The sequence below is a fragment of the Gorilla gorilla genome, chromosome 18, assembly GCF_029281585.2.
Source record: "Gorilla gorilla gorilla isolate KB3781 chromosome 18, NHGRI_mGorGor1-v2.1_pri, whole genome shotgun sequence".
Lineage (NCBI taxonomy): Eukaryota > Metazoa > Chordata > Mammalia > Primates > Hominidae > Gorilla > Gorilla gorilla.
In genome coordinates this window covers 99,778,257-99,798,319 of record NC_073242.2, presented here as the reverse complement: position 1 = coordinate 99,798,319, position 20,063 = coordinate 99,778,257, and the positions used below count along the sequence as shown (strand labels likewise).

The window sequence follows — 20,063 nt, the reverse complement described above, 5'->3', positions numbered from 1 at the left end:
CTACTTATGGGATAGGATGGTGTTATGAGCTGAATTGTGTATGGCCCGCTGACCTCAAACTCATATATTCAAGTCCTAACCAGTACCTCAGAATGTGACCTTATTTTGAAATAGGGTTGCTACAGCTGTAGTTAAGATGAGGTCACTAGGGTGGGCCCTAATCCTTGTACTTTATTATACTTTCTGAGTTTTGAACCCAGATTCACTTTTCAAAAAGTTAAAAAATTTACCTCATGCAGGATCTGGATTTTATTTAAAAAAATAAAATAAAATTGGCCGGGCGTGGTGGCTCACACCTGTAATCCCAGCACTTTGGGAGGCCAAACGGGGTGGATCACGAGGTCAGGACATCGAGACCATCCTGGCTAACACGGTGAGACCCTATCTCTACTAAAAATACAAAAAAAAAATTAGCTGGGCATGGTGGTGGGCGCCTGTAGTCCCAGCTACTTGGGAGGCTGAGGCACAAGAATGGCGTGAACCTGGGAGGCAGAGCTTGCAGTAAGCCGAGATCACACCACTGCACTCCGGCCTGCGTGGCAGAGTGAGACTGTCTCAAAAAAAAATAAATAAAAATAAATAAATAATAAAATTAGGCCAAGTGCAGTGACTCATGCCTGTAATCCCAGCACTGTGGGAGGCTGAGGCAGGCAGATCGCTTGAGCTCAGGAGGTCAAGACCAGCCTGGGCAATATGACAAAGCCCCGCCTCTACTAAAAATATAAAAAATTAGCCAGGTGTGGTGGTGGATGCCTGTAGTCTCAACTACCTGGGAGGCTGAGGTGGGAGGATCTCTTGAGCCTGGGTGGTAGAGGTTGCAGTGAGCCAAGATCACGCCACTCCACTCTAGCCTGCACGACAGAGCGAGACCCTGTCTCAAATAAAATTTTAAAAATCTAATATAAAAAATAAAAAATTAAGGCCGGGCACAGTGGCTCACACCTGTAATCCCAGCACTTTGGGAGGCTGAGGTGGGTGGATCATGAGGACAGGAGATCAAGACCATCCTGGCTAACACGGCGAAACCCTATCTCTACTAAAAATACAAAAAAAACAAAAACTAGCGCGTGGTGGCAAGCGCCTGTAGTCCCAGCTACTCGGGAGGCTGAGGCAGGAGAATGGTTATGAACCCAGGAGGCAGAGCTTGCAGTGAGCCAAGATTGTGCCACTGCACTCCAGCCTGGGCGACAGAGCAAGACTCCATCTCAAAATAAATAAATAAATAAATAAATAAATAAATAAATAAATAAATAATTTGCCAAAATATTATCAAATGAACAGTAGCAGTACAATCCAATAGAGAGACTCTTAATTTTAAGAAGTCAAAGGATAAAATGTGGAAAATCGACATATCCCTTCAGCAACAAAATCTAATTCACTGGCTTGTAAACAGCTGAAGTTTACACGAAATGACAGCTCTTTGTACAATGCAGCTATGAGTGCAAAGCAGTGGCCCACATGGAACTCTTTTCTAGCTTGTAGTTACTAGTGACTCACCATTGGTATCTGCTTTGACTTTCTCTTCCTTGATCTGCAAATTGGTCATCTGAATAGGAATAAAAGAAAACAGAGTTAAGCAAAGGACCCAATAAAAGGACGGTCCCTAAGAAAAGAAAAACTTTCCAGTAAAAGTCTAGTCTGAAACTTTCAGCACCAGTATTCAGAGAGTCGGTTTGTTCCCTCAAAGTAGAGTTGCTGAAAGTCTGTGTGAAACCATCATTTCAAATATCTTCAACAGCCTTAAAACAAGGGGAGGGGTGGACTAAATATAATGGTTGGGGGGAAAGTTTCAGAAAACCTCAACCTCTGCTTATCTCCCAACTCAAGTTCTTTCTATTTATTTATTTTCTGAGACAAGGTCTCACTCTGTCACCTAGGCTGGAGTACAGCAGCACGATCATGGCTCACTGCGGCCTCAACCTCCTGGGTTCTAGCGATCCTCCCACCTCAGACTCCCTAGTAGCTGGGAACACAGGTGTGGACCACCATGCCTACTCGAACTCAAACTCGAACTCCTGGGCTCAAGCAATCCTCCCACCTTGGCCTCCCAAAGCACTGGGATTACAGGTGTGAGTCACTGCACCCAGCCTTCTTCTGTCACTTTCATTGGTTATCTCTACACTAGAGAGCAGAACCACATGATAACCTAAGACCATGAATCATTTATTAAGTGAAGGTACACAAGTCTACATGGTGAAAAAAAAGGTCTTCTCCAACGATTAGGAAGCCATTATTTATACCAGCCTTCTGATAAGCTGGATGCTTAGAACCAGATACCAAGTATGTTTAGGCCTATATTTGTGATATTCATGTCACAGCTAGGTTAGGATCACAGATTTCACAAGGTTTGAAACCAATTCTCAGTAACTCTTTCAGAGAAGATCTGATGCTAAACGCTAGATTTTAAACTCCAGAGTGCAAGCACCATGCCCTTGATAATGCTTTGTAATTTCTTTGTGGAAACTGCCAGTTTTATACCTCTGACCTGCTCCTTCCCCTGAACTCCAGTGCTGTATTTCCAAATGCCTGATGGCTACCGGGCAGAAGAGAACACAGCAGGCCTGACCGCTCTCCTTAGGAAAGCCTATTTGCAAGGCTGGCCCTTGGCTGTCACCTGGGAACTTGGACTTTGGGAAGGTTCCCATCATTCCTAGAACTGATAAGAGGGGGTCAGTCTGCCTCAACTTTTTGTAAAAACAGTTGCATGTAATTTATGCTAACCACCTGCATTCCTTCTGGAAGTCTGGAATTCTGGTACATGCTAGGCACAGGGTGACTATATGACAGGCCCCCAATAAAAGCCTCAAGTAGAGTCTCTAACAAGCTTCCCTGACACCACTTCATATGTGCTGTTACAATTTGCTACTGGAAGAATGAAGCACACTCTGTGGACTCCATTGGGAGATAACTTGGAAGTTTGCCTGGTTTCCTCTGGACTTAGCCCATGAGCCTTTTTCCTCCACTAATTTTGCTTTGTATCTTTTCACTATAATAAATCATAGCTGTGAGTATAACTACATACTGAGCCTGTGAGTTCTCCTAACAAATCGTCAAACCTGGCATCTCTTGGGGATTCCCACAACAGGTACTTACCAAGATGTTTCCTTATTTTAAATTCAGAACAGCCAAACCTGAACTCACCATTCCCTTTTTTCTTTTTTTGAAACAGGGTCTCACCGTCACCCATGCTGGAGTGCAGTGGTGTGATCACAGCTCACTGCAGCCTCAACCTCCCTAGGCTCAGGTGATCCTCCCGCCTCAGCATCCTGAGTAACTGGGACTACAGGAGTGTACCACCACCCCGCCCAGCTAATTTTTTTTGTATTTTTGTAGAAATGGGGTTTCGCCATGTTGCCCACACTGGTCTTGAACTCCTGGGTTCCACTGATCTGCCTGCCTCAGTTTCCCAAAGTGCTAGGATTACACGTGTGAGCCACTGTGCCCAGCCTTCACCATTCTTTTTTTTTTTTTTTTTTTTTGAGACAGAGTCTCACTCAGTACCAGGCTGGAGTGCAGTGGCGTGATCTTGGCTCACTGCAACCTCCACCTCCCAGGTTCAAGCAATTCTCATGCCTCGGCCTCCTGAGTAGCTGGGATTAACAGGTGACCACTACCACGCCTGGCTAACTTTTGTATTTTTAGTAGAGACAGGGTTTCACTATGTTGGCCAGGCTGGTATCAAACTCTTGACCTCGAGTGATCTGCCCGCCTCGGCCTCCCAAAGTGCTGGGATCACAGGTGGGTGCCATCATGCCCGGCTGCCTTCACCATTCTATCAAATCTGCCCTTCCTCCCACTTTCCTATTCCTGTTATTGGGACGTTAGTAATACCAATAGGATCCAGGTTGAAAACAGAAACCTTTGGCTTTATCTCCCTTCTCTCCTTTATTATGTTAGCAAGTCCTACCCATTCTACCTTCATATCTTATACCCATCCCTTAATTTTCACTTCCACTGCCCAACACAGGCCCTCTATCTCGGGGCTATCAGAATAACTTCTACACTGATATTTCTATTAGCCATCACTTCTAACATATTCTGTTCTCCGTAGTTCAATAAATCCTTGCCAGCCTTGTCTAATTCTGTCAATAGCCCTCTCAAAAATCCCCATACCGGCTGGGCGCGGTGACTCACGGCTGTAATCCCAGCACTTTGGGAGGCCGAGGTGGGCGGATCACTTGAGGTCGGGAGTTCGAGACCAGCCTGACCAACATGGAGAAACCCCGTCTCTACAAAAAATACAAAATTAGCCGGGCGTGGTGGCGCATGCCTGTAATCCCAGCTACTCAGGAGGCTGAGGCAGGAGAATCGCTTGAACCCGGGAGGCGGAGGTTGCGGTGAGCCGAGATGGCGCCATTGCACTCCAGCCTGGGCAACAAGAGCAAAATTCTGCCTCAAAAGAGAAACAACTACAACAACAAAAAAAAGACAGTCCATTATCACTAAACAAACCTAAAGTTTAGGTCTTAGATATAAGAACAGAAAGCCACAATGTATGCTGTAATTACATTCCAGTTGAATGAATATTCATTACTGAAAGAACAAGTACATGAAACCGTTACTTTACACATCAGTGAAACAGTTTGTAGTGCCTCCTTCCAACATCTGCAGTAGATTGAGGTATTAAATCCAAAAGTGAATCTGTTATTCTGCAAAGAGCTACAAACTACCAACCACGTTAAGCATGGATCTAAGAAATGTTAAATACAGAGTAGTACAGAAACATGCGAAGAACAGTCGCGTAATGAAAAAGAATCAGAATCTAAACTTGGCTTTCCTTATAATTGTCACCGAGGAGGTCAATAGAGGAATGACAGCATACATAGTGGGGCGGATTTACCAAAGGATGAAGTCCTTAACCAGCCCAGATGGAGATAAAAAGCTCGACATTGGTCTCTTTAGCTCTAAGAGCAAATCAAGGGCAAGTGACTGCCCCAGCAAACTCCAGGAGCGCGTTGCCCAGGGGCCTCCCCAACCCGGGGAGCTCCCTGTGCTTTTGGGAGGTTTCGCTTGGGCCCCTGCTACGTCCTCCTCGCCAGGAGCTGAGCTACTGACCGACTTGACAGCCGCTTCCTGCTCGTCCACCGCCAGGGCCCACGAGTCGGTGGCCATAGTCCCGGACAAGGGAGACCCACTTGTGAAAATATGCGCCGCACCACGTCGCAACGCCGGCCCTAAGCTCGCCACCGGCGCGAGAATGCACCTCACGGGGACCGGAAGCGGCGGTGAGCACAGGTGACGTCAGTTCCCACCCAGCGTGCGACATCATCATTCTGCGCGGCGCCAGGTCTCTCCTCGGGCCTCGCCTTTCCCTTCGTGAGCAAACCTCGCGCTTTTTGCTCACCCTTCCAGGACGCGGCCTCCTCGCTTCTTAAAATGTCTGAGCTCTACGAAGTGGAACTGTTAGCCCTCCGTTTATTGCCTTACTTCACACTGAAATAAGCCAACGTTTATTTTATTTTATTTATTTTATTATTTATTTTATTATTTTTTTTGGAGACGGAGTCTCGCTGTGTCCCAGGCTGGAGTGCCGTGGCGGGATCTCGACTCACTGCAACCTCCGCCTCCGTGTTCAAGCTATTCTACCTCAGCCTCCCGAGTAGCTGGGATTACAGGCGCCCGACACCACGCCCGGCTAATTTTTGTATTTTTAGTAGAGATGGGGTTTCACCATGTTGGCCAGGCTGATCTCGAACTGCTGACCTTGTGATCCTCCCGCCTCAGCCTCCCAAAGTGCTGGGATTACAGGCGTGAGCCACCGCGCCCGGCCCCCAACGTTCATTTTTAAGCCTGTCATATCTCACATTAAATGTGTAAGTCTCTGAACTGTAGGGCTTTGAACAAAGGAAAGTTCCATGAGAATACTATATGATGCCAATTTCTACTGTTAGGAACGCGATAACAGGTAAGAAAACAAAAACCAAAACGCAACAGGAGACCCGTAAACCCCATAATTCCACCATCCAATAAACACAACACACAATGCGTTTTTTCGTTTCTTTTTTGATTCAGGGTCTCATTGTGTCGCCCAGGCTGGAATGCAGTGGTGTGATCTCGGCTCACTGCACCCTTGACCTCCCACCTCAGCCTCCCAGGTAGCTGGGCCCACAGGCCCGCACCACCACTCCTGGCTAGTTTTTAAACTTTTTGCAGAGACGGAGGTCTTCATTATATTGCTCAGGCTGCTTTCGATCTCCTGCTAACTCCAGAGATCCTCCTGCCTTGGCCTCTCAAAGTGTTGGGATTACAGGCATGAGCCACCACACCTGGCCATTATGTTGAAGGACCACCAAATACATAATGTATAATCTATTTATATGAGATTCAAGAATAGGACAAATAAAATCTATGGTGATAAAAACTAACAGAGCTTACCTGTGGAGAAGGATGTTTGGTCCAGACACAAGAGAACTTCCTGGGTGATAGAATTATTCTGTATCTTGATTGGGACCTGGTTACATAGATGTGTAAATTTGTTAAGTCATGCTACTTTGTATTTCTAAACTCATGGAACCATTATTTACAGATACCACCCAGGCTGGAGTGCAGTGGCCGGGTCTTGGCTCACTGCATCCTCTGCTTCCTGGATTCAAGCGGTTCTCCTGCCTCAGCCTCCCAAGTAGCTGGGATTACAGGCACACGCCACCACGCCCGGATAATGTTTGTATTTTTAGTAGAGATGGAGTTTCACCACGTTGGCTAGGCTGGCCTTGAACTCCTGAGCTCAAGGATCTGCCTCCCTGGGCCGCCCAAAGTGCTGGGATTACAGGTGTGAGCCACAGTGCTGACCTGCTTTTTCTTTTTTATAAGCAGTTCCCAAGGAAGAATAACTGTTTTTGTTTGTTTTTTGAGACAGGGTCTTGCTCTGTCACCTAGGCTGGAATGCAGTGGCACGTTCACAGCTCACTGCAGCCTTGATCTCCCAGACTCAAGTGATCCTCGCACCTCAGCTCCCCAGTAGCTGGGAATATAGCACTTCGCCACCACCCCTGGCTAATTTTTGTGCGAGAACTTGTGTATTTAAAATATCATGGTATATAAATTATACCTTTCAATAATGTTGATTAAAAATCAAAAAAAGGGCTGGGGGCGGTGGCTCACGCCTATAACCCTAGCACTTTGGGAGGCCAAGGCTGGTGGATCACCTGAGGTCAGGAGTTCGAGACCAGCCTGGCCAACATGGCAAAACCTCATCTCTACTAAAAATACAAAAATTAGGGCCGGGCGCAGTGGCTCATGCCTATAATCCCAGCACTTTGGGAGGCCAAGGCAGGTGGATCACCTGAGGTCAGGAGATCGAGACCAGCCTGGCTAACACAGTGAAACCCCGTCTCTACTAAAAATACAAAAACAAAATTAGCTGGGCGTGGTGGCGGGTGCCTGTCGTCCCAGCTACTCGGGAGGCTGAGGCAGGAGAATGGCGTGAGCCCAGGAGGCAGAGCTTGCAGTGAGCTGAGATCGCGCCACTGCACTCCAGCCTGGGCAACAGAGGGAGACCCTGTCTCAAAAAAAAAAAAAAAAATTAGCCAGGTATGGTGGGGTGCGCCTGTAATCCCAGCTACTCTGGAGAGGCTGAGGCAGGAGAATTGCTTGAACTCGGTAGGCAGAGGTTGCGGGAGCCAAGATTGCCCCACTGCACTCCAGCCTGGGTGACAGAGCAAGACTTTGTCTCAAAAAATAATAATAAAAAGGAATGAAATACATGCAATAACATGGATGAGAGATTTGACATCTCATCGTGTCTCGCTCTCTTGGCCAAGATCAAGTGGAGAGATTTGACATCTCGTAGACATTATATTGCGTGAAAGAACCCAGGTGCAAAAAGAGTACATATTGCATGATTCCATTCATATAAGCCCAAAACAGGTATATCTAATCTATAGAGATAGAAATCAGAACAGTGGTTGCCTGGGGATGAGATAGGGTGAGTAGGATTGACTGGAAAGGGGTACAAGGGAACTTCAGGGATGATGAAAATGCTCTGTATCTTTTTTTTTTTTTTTTTTTTTTTTGAGACGGAGTCTTGCTCTATTTCCAAGGCTGGAGTGCAGTGGCGCAATCTCAGCTCATTGCAACCTCCACCTCCCAAGTTCAAGCGATTCTCCTGTCTCAGCTTCCTGAGTAGCTGGGACTATAGGCGCCCGCTACCAGGCCTGGCTAATTTTTTGCATTTTTAGTAGACACAGGGTTTCACCACATTGGCCACATTGGTCTCAAACTCCTGACCTCAAGTGATCCGCCTGCCTCGGCCTCCCAAAGTGCTGGGATTACAGGCATGAGCCACCACACCAGCCAAAAATGCTCTATATCTTGATTGAAGCAGTGATTATACGTGTATACAATTATCAAAACTCATGAAATTTTATACCTATCTTTGCGTTGTACTCTATGTAAACTATAGGTAATAGACAAAGCCATGTAATGAAAAAAATCCAACTTAAAAAATACAAGTAGTAATAAATTTATTTGTACCGTTAAAAAGGAGGGTGTGAGGATTTTGTTGTTGTTGTTGGGGGAGACAGGGTCTTGCTCTGTCACTGAAGCTGGAGTGCAGTGGCACAGACAGCTCACTGCAGCCTCAAATTCCCAGGCTCAAGCCATCCTCCCACCTTGGCCTCCCAAAGTGCTGGGATTACAGGTGTGAGCCACTGAGCCAGGCCCACTTCTGTTTTTCTTGTTGTTGTTGTTACAGAGACAGGGCCTTGCCCTGTCACCCAGGCTGAAGTACAATGATGTGATCATAGCTTACTGTAACTTCAAACTCCTGGCCTCAAGCGATCCTCCTGCCTTGGCCTCCCAAAAGCACTGGGATTATAGGTGTGAGCCACCACACCTGGTTCTTAACACACGTTAACAGGGCAGCTTTCTCTGCAGTACCCCCCTGCTGCCAGCTAGGAATTCAGTGGTGATTAAGTTAGATATACTCACTACCCTTACTGGACTTCAAATAGAAGTGAGGACATATGTTTAACCAAGAGTCCCAAAAGCAGCATGAGGCAAATACACCCTTGTGGTTAAGAGTGTGGGCCCTGGAGCCAGACTGGGCCAAATTACTAGACCTCTCTGTGCCTGCTTCTTTATCTGTAAAATAGGAATCAACACCTTTGTTGTAAGGAGTGAATGAGAGAATCTATGTAGACCTTCAGAGGTTGCCTAAGATAATGCTGATTCAGGAAGTACAGGGCACTATGGGAGATTGTGATGAAGGAACATGCCTGGCATGGTAGCTCACACCTGTAATCCTAGCACCTTGAGAGGCCAAGGTGGGGGCGGATCACCTGAGGTCAGGAGTTCGAGACCAGCCTGGCCAACATGGTGAAACCCCCGTCTCTACTAAAAATACAGAAATTAGCCGGGTATGGTGGCAGGTGCCTGTAATCCCAGCTACTCGGGAGGCTGAGGCAGGAGAATCGTTTGAACCCAGGAGGCGGAGGTTGCAGTGAGTCGAGATCATGCTGCTACACTCTAGCCTGGGCGACAGCGAGACTCAGACTCAAAAAAAAAAAAAAAAACCCCTTCCCGAAGAAGTGATTGTTACCTTGGGAACAGGAAGGATTAGGAAAAATGAGATGGAAGGGAAGGACTGAGTGAAGAGGAAAGAGTTCCGTTGAGAGCCCGGGACTCGCAGCCCAGTGATGGAAGAGCAGAGGCGGAATGAGGACTTTACTCACAAAGGGCGGAGGATGCTTCTGCTCACAAGTTGTTTGGGGGCAACTTGGTGGAGCGACAAGACTCCCCCTCCAGGCTCCTCTTCCCACACAGGGTGTCCAGGTCTCCAGAGCTCTTTGCGGGAGAAGGACTTAAGGGGACAAGACTGGCCACAGATGATTTGCCTCTGGGTGGAGGAGGGGAGTGTCCTCTGCAGCATCAGACGACTCTATTTTTAGCCGCCTCTCTCTTCCCTCATGCCCATGTTAGCAGGACTCCTAGAGGTGAACACTTTTCACCTCACCCTTAAGTCCTGGCAGTTTCTTTGAATTTTTGTTTCTGCTTTAGAGTGCAGTGGGGGAGAAAATACGGTCCTCAAGATCTGAGAAACTGGAGAGGAAAAGTCACAGGACAACCAACTTCTCTATGACCTAGCCCAGCATCTGAGGAAAGTCCTGCAATAGTGGAGGTGGAGCAGAGGGTATGAGCTGGGAAGCAAATGGAGCAGGTGAGTTAAGTAGGTGCCTGATCTGGAGGGCCTCACATGCCACTTAGGAAAAATGTAAATGAGTTGGGAGTCTTCAGCAGGAGTGGGGTAATCACACTCAAAGGTGGCAGAGATCTTACTGGCTGCTGTGAGACAAAGGAACTGCAGGAAAACCTCAGTGGAGGCATACGCACCTGCTAGGAAGCTAGTGTAGTAGACCAGATGACCACGGCAGTGCAGACCAGGGTGAATTCAGGAAGTATTAGATTGAGGCTACACAGGGTGGCTGACATGTGTAATCCCAGCACTTTGGGAGGCCAAGGCAGAAAGATCACTTGAGGCCAGGAGTTTGAGACCACCCTGGGCAACATAGTGAGACCCCTGTCTATAAAAAACTGTAAAATTAAAAAACAAACTCCAAAGCATTAAAATTTTTTTTCAGACAGAGTCTTGCTCTGTCGCCCAGGCTGGGGTGCAGTGGTGCGATCTTGGCTCACTGCAACCTCCACCTCCCGGGTTCAAGCAATTCTTGTGCCTCAGCCCCCCGAGTAGCTGGGATTACAGGCATGCGCCATCATGCCCAGCTAATTTTTGTATTTTTCATAGAGATGGGGTTTCACTATGTTGGCCAGGCTGGTCTTGAGCCAGACTTCAGGTGATCCACCCGCCTTGGCCTTCCAAAGTGCTGGGATTATAGGCATGAGCCACTGCGCCCAGCCAAAATTATCAGATTGAGCCATATAAAAGTGCTGCTGCTTAGGCCAAAAATTGCCAAACTGTGGCAATTTCATTTGGTTTTACCAAATAGATGGTAGAATTATAGGCATGAAGGATGAAGGCTGGCCACAGATACTTCATAGCTTCCCCCACCAGGAGATGAGGTTTATTTCCCCACCAGTGGGATCTGGGCTGGCCCTGTAGTTAGCCTTCACCCAAAAATGTGACAAAAGTGGCACTGGGAGAGTTCTGACCCCAGGCCTCAACAGACCTTGCAGCTTCTGCTCTTTCCTCTTAGAAAGAGCCCAGAGACCAGATCACAAGGTCAGGAGTTCAAGACCACCCTGACCAACATGATGAAACCCCATCTCTACTAAAAATACAAAAAATAAAATAAAATAGCTGGGCATGGTGGTGGGCACCTGTAATCCCAGCTACTAGGGAGGCTGAGGCAGGAGAAACACTTGAACTGGGGAGGCGGAGGTTGCAGTGAGCCGAGATCGCGCCACTGCACTCCAGCCTGGGCGACAGAGCGCGACTCCGTCTGGAAAAAAAAAGAGAGAAGGAGCCCAGAGACCATCCACCATCCGTGAAGACGAAAGCCACGTGGAGAGGCCTAGCAGCCGTAGCTGAGTCCAGATACTAGCTGGGGGAAGACAGCTGCTTCAGCCAGCCTGGGAGAGACCAGCAGAGCTTTCCAGACAACTCAGAATTGTGAGAAAGGCTGTTGTCTTAAGCCATTGTTTTGGGGCAATTTGCAACACAGCAGTGGATAACTGATATAAAAGGACAGCAGGGCAGGGCAGGAAGATTCACGATGAACCCCAGGCTTCTGGCTTGAGTAACAGGCTATTGCAGTACCATCTTGTGAGGGGAAGTTAGAGGAAAAGCTGAGAGCAGAGCTTGGGTTTTTTGAGTGCTTGGTAGTGGCATATGTTCAATGTTGGACATGAGGACAGGACTCATAGAAGACACCCCAAGTGCAAGTGCCATGTGTGCTTTCGTTTTCATGACGCTGGAGCTCAAGGATCAGGTCTTGGTATAGATTTGGGTGTCACCAGCAGACAAATAAAGCCATAGGAATGAACAGTGTTGCCTCTGGCAGGGAAAGAGAACCCAGAATAGAGCCATGAGGAACAGGCCCATTTAGGAGGTGAATAAAGGAGAGGTCTGCCAGGAAGACTGAAGTGGTAGAGAGAAGACCAGGAAGCAAAGTGTGCGTCACTTTCCTCCCCAGAAGAGTGGCCAGAGAAAGAGACTGTTGATAGAGTTAAATGCTGCTGAGAAGGCAAATATAACAGGGATTAAAATGTAGCTTTTAAGCTGAGTGTGGTTGCATGCATCTGTAGCCACAGCTACTAGGGAGGCTGAGGCAGGAGGATCACTTGAGCTTGGAGTTCAAGGCTGCAGTAAGCTGTGACTATACCACTGCATTCCAGCCTGGGCAACAAAGTGAGACCCCCCATCTCAAAAAAAAGTGTTTTTCAGATTTGGGACCTGTAAGTCATCAGTGTCTTTCATGAAGGCTATTTCAGGGGAGTGGTGGAGCAAAAGTCAAGACTGCAGAGGGATGAGGAATGAGACTCTGCATACAAGCAACCTTACAAGACTTTCTGCCATTAGGAGACATATTAGGCTGAAAGATGAGGAATAGAGGGTTGAATTGTAAAGAGCGGTCAAGTATGAACATGTTAAAATATCAATGAGAAAGAGCTGATGGGGTGGGAGAGGTAGCAAATATAAGGGGAGAGTTGACAGAGCAAGTTCTTAAAAGCCAGGAGAGGGAAGTTGGTGGATTGGCAGAAAAATGTACATATTTACATATATATATATATATATATATATATATATATATATATATATTTTAAGGCAGGGTCTCATTTTGTTACCCAAGCTAGAGTGCAATGGTGCAGTCATGGCTTACTGCAGCCTCAGACTCCTGGGGTCAAGTGATCCTCCTGCCTCAGCCTCCAGAGTAGCTGGGACTACAGGCATGAGCCACCATGCCTGGCTAATTTTTAATTTTTTTTTTGTAAAGATGAGGTCTCCCTGTGTCGCCCAGGCTGGTGTCAAACTCCTGGGCTCAAGGGATCCTCCTGCCTTGGCCTCCTGAAGTTGCTGAGATTAGGTGTGAGTAATTTCACTCAGCTGAGAAATTTAGATAACAGGGATACATGTCTCATTGGAACAGGAGGGAGAGGGAAGGACCGGTGCTCATGGAGGAAGTTCTGGTGGCAGAAATTTGAGGGAGTTTCTGTATGTTAGCCATTTTCTTAGAGTAAGGAGCTTATTTGCTGACACCTGAGGGGGATGATAGGGTTGGAATTATGAGGTGAGTGAAAGTCTTGAAATAGTCAGTGAAGTGTGGGGGAGTTAAGCAGAACAGTCCATGAGACTAGAGGTACTGCACCTTTTTCTGAAGTTGTCCCTTCCATTGATGTTAAATATAAAGTCAGAGTTTTTCGAAGGTAGGGAAAGTTAAAAAAAAATCAAATGAATAAAGTATTTAATTTGTTCCTCTGGCATAATCCTACTTGCTATAGAAATTAACAAACCTGGCCAGGCATGGTGGCTCACACTTGTAATCCCAGCACTTTGGGAGGCCGAGGTGAGTTGCTCGCTTGAGGCCAGGAGTTCGAGACCGGTCTGGCCAACATGGTGAAACCCTGTCTTTACTAAAAATACAAAAATTAGCCGTGTATGGTGGCTCATGCCTATACACGGCAGGCGGATCACCTGCGGTCAGAAGTTCAAGACCTTGGCCAACATGGTGAAGCCCCATCTCTACTAAAAATACAAAAATTACCCGGGCATGGTGGCACCTGTGGTCCAGTAACTCAGGAGGCTGAGGCACAAGAATTGCTTGAGCCTGGGAGGCAGAGGTTGCAGAGAGCTGAGATGGCGCCACTGCACTACAGCCTGGGCAACAGAGCAAGACTCCATCTCAACAACAAGAAAAATATAAAGTGCTTGACACCAAACTTGAGATATTTCAAGAAAACTTCAACCAGTATGACCGTGAGCACCTCCACCACGCCGGTTCAGAATGACTGTAGAGCTCAGCCATGGGCAATCCCAGTGCACAGAATGCTAAACTTTACAACATTAGTCTTGTTAAAACAAAAATACCCAAATACCAGCAACCAAAAACATGCTGCTGTTTCTCCTACCTTCTTTTTCAGGACATGGGGTCTTGCTCTGTTGCCCAGGCTGGAGTGCAGTGGCATGGATCATGTCTCACTGCAGCCTCAACCCCCCAGGCTCAGGCGATCCTCCCACCTCAGTCTCCTGGGTAGCTGGGACTATAGGCATGCATCAGCACACTTGGCTAATTTTTTTATAATTTTTTATTTTTTATAGATGGGGTCTCACTATGTTGCCCAGGCTGTTCTCAAACCCTTGGCCTCAAGCAGTCCATCTGCCCTGGTCTCTCAAAGTGCTGGGATTACAGGAGTGAGCCACTGTGCCTGGCTTAATTTTCTTTTTTAAACTTTTTAAGAAACAAGATATCGCTGTTTGCCCAGAATGATCTGGAACTCCTGGCTTCCAGTGATCCTCCTGCCTCAGCCTCCCATGTAGCTGGGATTATAGGTGTGACACTCTGCACCCAGCTCTTTCCTTCTTATACTCATTAATGATTTCTTGGTAATATGAAAACTTCATAATTAAGTTCAATTAACATGAATTATTATTAATTAATCTTCATGTTAATCCTCAATTCAGGTTAATCTTCAATTAAAAGAATATATCAACAATTAGTTCTTATGCATACAGCCAATGAATGACACTCAAGAAAAATAATAAAATGCATTATTTATAGATAATGAATATATCCAGAATTTTCCATTGGGCCAAACATTCCTTTTCCCAAGTTTCTCTGTTCTAGAGCAATTTATCATTTATTTTTTCTTTTTTTTTTTTTTGAGACAGAGTCTCACTCTGTCGCCCAGGCTGGAGTGCAGTGGCGAGATCTCGGCTCACTGCAACCTCTGCCTCCCAGGTTCAAGCAACTCTCCTGCCTCAGCCTCCCTAGTAGCTGGGATGACAGGCATGCACCACCACACCCAGCTAATTTTTGTATTTTTAGTAGAGATAGAGTTTCACCATGTTGGCCAGGCTGGTCTCAAACTCCTGACCTCAGGTGATTCGCCCGCCTTGGCATCCCAAAGTGCTGGGATTACAGGCATGAGCCACTGCACCCAGTGTTTTTTTCTCTTTTTTTTGAGTCAGAGTCTTCCTTGCTCTGTCACCCAGGCTGGAGTGCAACGGCACAATCGTAACTCACTGCAGCCTTGAACTCCTGGGCTCAGGCAATCCGCCTGCCTCAGCCTCCCCAGTAGCTGGGACTCCAGGCATGAACTACTATGCCTGGCTAATTTTAAAAAAAATTATTTTGTGGAGACAAGGTCTCACTTTGTTACCTAGGCTGGTCTTGAACTCTTGGGCTCAAGCAGTCCTCCTGCCTCAGCCTCCCAAAGTGCTGGGATTACAGGCATGAGTCAACCCACCCAGCTATCATTTCATATATAGGTACTTACTAAAATCAGTAAAAGAATCCCTAGGGACCAAAGCTCACCAAGCTCAATGCAGATTTACATCACTGTTGGCTCTAGGCTACACAAGGTCACAGACGCAGCTATGGCCCTGGGAGCTAGGCACTGGCAGGAATGAATATGGAAGGAATAAGGAAGAAATATGAGCTGTAGTAACGCTGGGGTAACATTCCAGAACCATCCACAACAGTGGGACTTACCTTTTTAAAAGACATATAATCTTGGGAGTCTCCCCAGGAAAATACATTTTGTTGTTGTTGTTGTTTTTTGAGACGGAGTCTCGCTCTGTTGCCCAGGCTGGAGTGCAGTGGCAAGATCTCAGCTCACTGCAAGCTCCGCCTCCCGGGTTCTGGCCATTCTCCTGCCTGAGCCTCCCAAGTAGCTGGGAATACAGGCGCCTGCCACCACGCCCGGCTAATTTTTTGTATTTTTAGTAGAGACGTTGTTTCACTGTGTTAGCCAGGCTGGTCTTGATCTCCTGACCTCAGGTGATCTGCCCGCCTCAGCCTCCCAAAGTGCTGGGATTACAGATGTGAGTCATTGAGCCGGGCCTTTTGGTTTTGTTTTGTTTTTTGAGACAGTTTTGCTCTCGTTGCCCAGGCTGGAGTGCAACGGTGCAATCTCAGCTCACCGCAACCTCCACCTCCCAGGTTCGGCCTTCCAAAGTAACTGGGATTATAGGCATGCACCATCAAGCCCAGCTAATTTTGTATTTTTAGTAGAGATAGGGTTTCTTCATGTGGGTCAGGCTGGTCTCGAACCCCCGATCTCAGGTGATCCGCCTAGGCAGGTGATCCGCCCACCTAGGCCTACCAAAGTGCTGGGATTACAGGCATGAGCCACTGCACCCAGCCAGGAAAATACATTTAAACTCAAACTACTGCATATATACTTCATAGACTCCATGAAACCCATCCAGTGAATTCTTAGAGGTCCAAGACCCCTGATTAATAACTGTTGGCTGGGCGCGGTGGCTCACGCCTGTAATCCTGGCACTTTGGGAGGCCAAGGTGGGTGGATCACTTGAGGTCAGGAGTTCAAGACCAGCCTGGCCAACATGGTGAAACCCCATCTCTACTAAAAATACAAAAATTAGCTGGGCGCGGTGGCATGCACCTGTAGTCCTAGGAGGCTGAGGCAGGAGAATCGCTTGAACCTGGGAGGCAGAGGTTACAGTGAGCCGAGGTCGTGCCACGGCACTCCAGCCTGGGCAACAGAGTGAGACTCCGTTTCCAAAAAAAAAAAAAAGAACTGTTGACCTATACTTCTACCAGATTCCCATTCCTCCTGCTGTCAAAGAGTCTGCAGCACCCCGCTTCCCACTTTCCTTCTCAGACTTGGGGCTACAGCAGTAGAGAGGTTGTATGTGCTTGAGAAGGTGGGAGTCTGCTCTGCCTGTGGCCTACTAAAGAGTCTATACTTCTTTAATTATTGTCCTTGTTTTTGGTATTTCAGGTTGGTCCACAGGACTCAGGGAAGGAGAAAAAAGTATAAAAATTTCTTTTCTTATTACAAGAATTCCAAGATGTGTCAGAGTTGACCAGAAGCATAGAGAAGACTACATAGTCAAGTACCCACCAGGGGAATGTGGTAGAATTGGCAGTCTGTTGGTCTCTTTGTAATGTCAGATTAAAGAAATCACCTGGAAGCTGACATTGGCCCCTTCCCTTCCCAGGAGGCAGATCTGGCCTAAATACGGAGATGCCTACAAAGAAGACCTAGGATCACAATCGTTCTTAGCACATCAAACTCTTCTTCCAGGTCCTAGAGAAAGTGGCCACTCTATACCAAAGCCAAAGAACTGCAGAGTACTCCTCTTGGTTGGGGTTTCATATTGCTCTTGTAATTCAGTTTCCTCTCATCTTTGCTGTCATTTCGTGGGTACCAACAGCCTTGGCCAGGTGTGAGAAGTGTCCATTACTATTGTTTGCTCTGACTATCTTGCGCAAAGATGCCAAGTAAGGCTGGAGCAAAGGCCTTGGTGATACTCTTGCCTTGGACAGATAAATGGTGGTAGTATAGCTAGTCCCTCAGTTGCACCTGTTTGTATTCCAAAGGCAGTAAACACAGATGTTCAGAAGCCCTTTATAATCAAGATGTCAAATATCTGAAATTATTCCCCAGCTCTGACAAAACTTGCCTTCTGGGTGTGGAGACAAAACAAGAATTTGTGACTACTGCTGATCACATCTAGAACTGCCTTGAGGCTGGCCATGAAGACTTGAAACCACAATTTTCACTGAGGATCTAAACCTCAGATCACATTTGTTTGGGGCTACTGTGGGGTAAGGGGATATTAAGGATGTAAAAGGGATGTTGCAAATGCTCATGAGACCAGGTTTTGTGGCACGCTAGGGCCACCACTAATTCTCCATGATGACTTCTCCACAGGACTTGCTTAAGCACAGGCACAGGACCCACCAATAATCAGATGTGCACTCTACACAGACTGCACCCGCCGAGAACAGGTCACAGTCCTGTGACACAAACCCATATACACAACCGAGAGATTGGCATTTTGGTCCATGCTTATTTAACAAATTCCCTTCTGCTGTGGGCACTAGGACAGGGGGCTGGCAATACTCAGATGAGCTGTCCCACCCCCAAGTCCAAAGCAGCAGCTCTCAGGCCTCCTCTGCTGCCTCACGCCATTCCAAACATGATGGCTGGGCTTACACACCTGTCTTACTGGAGGCCTCCCTCTCTGTGTTCCCTTTCCACCGCTATTCCATTACTTCCACAGGAGCTGGAGGCTGCCCCATCCACTCCAAGCCAGAGAACAAGCAGAGGCTGCCACAGGAGATCCTGGGCAAGTAATCAGCCACAGCATCTAGATTAGCATGAAGGAAACACTGGCCAAATTAAAAGATGAAATTTCCAAAAGGTAAAGCTCTGTGTATTCATGCCTAATCTTCCAAGGTTGTGTAAATAATTTTTTTCTACCATCCCCCATCATTTGCATACATTTTTGTCAAGTCCAAACATAATTTGAAGTGAGGTAGGTAGTTTCTCTCTACTTGTGCCGTTGTCCTTGGGGTGATGTCGGGGCCTGTGCCCTGAACGCACTTGTCTCCTGTGCAGGGGCAGTGCCAGGGCTGGCATCAGTGGCTGGTGGAGCTTCTCAGTTGGCTATTTTCTCAATCTCGTCCAAATCATCTGTGTCCAATCTTTCTATCTTCTTATCTGGGGGAAAGATACACAGGTCTCTACCCTGCCCAGGAATGTGCCCCACCTCGGGCCACAGCAATCATTCATTCAGCCCCAAAGGCTCCGGGTGCCTAAGCAGGGGGCAGCAGGGCCCCTGGTCACTGACAGCAACAGTCAGAGCCCCACGCCCCGAAGCCCAGTCACAGGGGAGCTGTCCTTGGAGTCCCTGGGTCCTGAAGTCTCCAGGTGTGCTCCCTGAGAACTGCCATATGGTTAGAAAGGAGGGGAGTGTGCTAGGGAGAGAGCCTTTCTTGGGGCTACAGAAGATCCTACCCCTTTCCCCACCCCGCCCTACTTAGCAAAGGGCGCCAGGCACAGGACCCTCCCCGGGACTCACTAAAATGCTCCTGGATTCTGTTCAGGATGTTCATGCTATGCTTGCTGTCTACCATGTTCACTGCCAGGCCCCTCTTGCCAAAGCGGCCCGTGCGCCCGATCCGGTGCAGGTAGGTCTCGTTGTCAGGATTCCTGTCCTTGTCCACGGGAAGATCAAAGTTGATGACGACAGACACTTGTTCAACATCGATGCCTGCAGGAAGGGGAGTTGGAGGCTGAGAGAACTAAGGACAGGAGGCAAATCAGTCATGTGGTCCATCCATACAATGGAGCATGACTCAGCATTAAGGGAACACGGCACTAACAGACGTGCATGACGTTGAGTGCAGGAAGCCAGATCCGAAAGGCCGTGCAGTATGAGATTCAGATGATGCCCCAAAGCAAAGCTACAGGCATAGAAACCAAACTAGCAGGGGTCAGGGGGTGGGGTGCAGGGAGAGGTGATGAATGAGTCCCTGAGAGTTGGAGACAGAGAGAAGTAAGGACAGGAGACAAAAATCACTGTTGTCCACAGGTAAGTCAATGCATACCAACTTCGGGTAAAGGGAAAGAATTTGGGGGGCTGAGTGCGGTGGCTCATACCGGTAATCCCAGCACTTTGGGAGGCCGAGGCAGGCAGATCATCTGAGGTCAAGAGTTCAAGACTAGCCTGGCCAACACTGCAAAACCCCATCTGTACTGAAAATACAAAAATTAGCTGGGCTTGGTGGCAGGCACCTGTAATCCCAGCTACTCGGGAGGCTGAGGCGGGAGAATCACTTAAACCTAAGAGGCGGAGGTTACAGTGAGCTGAGATTGTGCCACTGCACTCCAGCCTGGGCCATTGAGCGAGACTCTGTCTCAAAAAAATAAATAAATAAATTTGGGACAGGCCAACTCTGGGAATTGGGTACAAGAGAGGGCACATACAGGCATACAGCAGAACCTGGAGGAAAAGAACAAAACTTTGGCAGGTGCCAACAAAATTATGAAATCAGTCAGTAAGCCTCTGGGAGACACAATGTTCTGGAGATGGGCATCCCTGGAAGAGCAGGCTCCGTTCTCTACCAGTCAGATGCCTGTACATTTCCTTCCACCAAGTCAGGACTTCTGGCTTCTGTGGGAGTTCTTATCAC

The 20,063-nt window shown here is 47.5% G+C and overlaps 2 protein-coding genes and 1 long non-coding RNA gene across 12 annotated transcripts in view; 1 reads left to right on the top strand and 2 right to left on the bottom strand.

Annotated features, from left to right (window-relative positions):
• The window catches only part of DDX19A (DEAD-box helicase 19A), a 27,833-nt gene extending 21,277 nt beyond the window's left edge, over window positions 1-6,556 (bottom strand). The window contains exons 1-2 of one of the 2 annotated variants that reach the window (XM_055366362.2): window positions 6,376-6,556; window positions 1,498-1,546 (exon numbers count right to left, since the gene is read on the bottom strand). In XM_055366362.2, the coding sequence (XP_055222337.1) occupies window positions 1,498-1,546 (49 nt within the window). In that variant the 5' untranslated portion in view covers window positions 6,376-6,556. Of the gene's footprint in view, window positions 1-1,497; window positions 1,547-5,055; window positions 5,273-6,375 lie in introns of those variants that run through there. The other variant, XM_004057915.4, reaches the window with a different exon arrangement.
• Window positions 5,270-18,291, top strand: LOC109023677 (uncharacterized). The gene is made up of 3 exons (XR_008672741.2): window positions 5,270-5,905; window positions 9,997-10,156; window positions 16,861-18,291. It is a non-coding gene; the product is annotated as an uncharacterized lncRNA (long non-coding RNA).
• Window positions 18,280-20,063, bottom strand: part of DDX19B (DEAD-box helicase 19B) — a 40,026-nt gene continuing 38,242 nt past the window's right edge. For 6 of the 9 annotated variants that reach the window (XM_004057907.5, XM_004057911.4, XM_019012199.3 and 3 more), the window contains 2 exons: window positions 18,950-19,141; window positions 18,280-18,588 (listed from right to left, as the gene is read on the bottom strand). In XM_004057907.5, the coding sequence (XP_004057955.1) occupies window positions 18,527-18,588; window positions 18,950-19,141 (254 nt within the window). In that variant the 3' untranslated portion in view covers window positions 18,280-18,526. The other 3 variants (XR_010131367.1, XR_010131368.1, XM_019012201.3) reach the window with 2 other exon arrangements.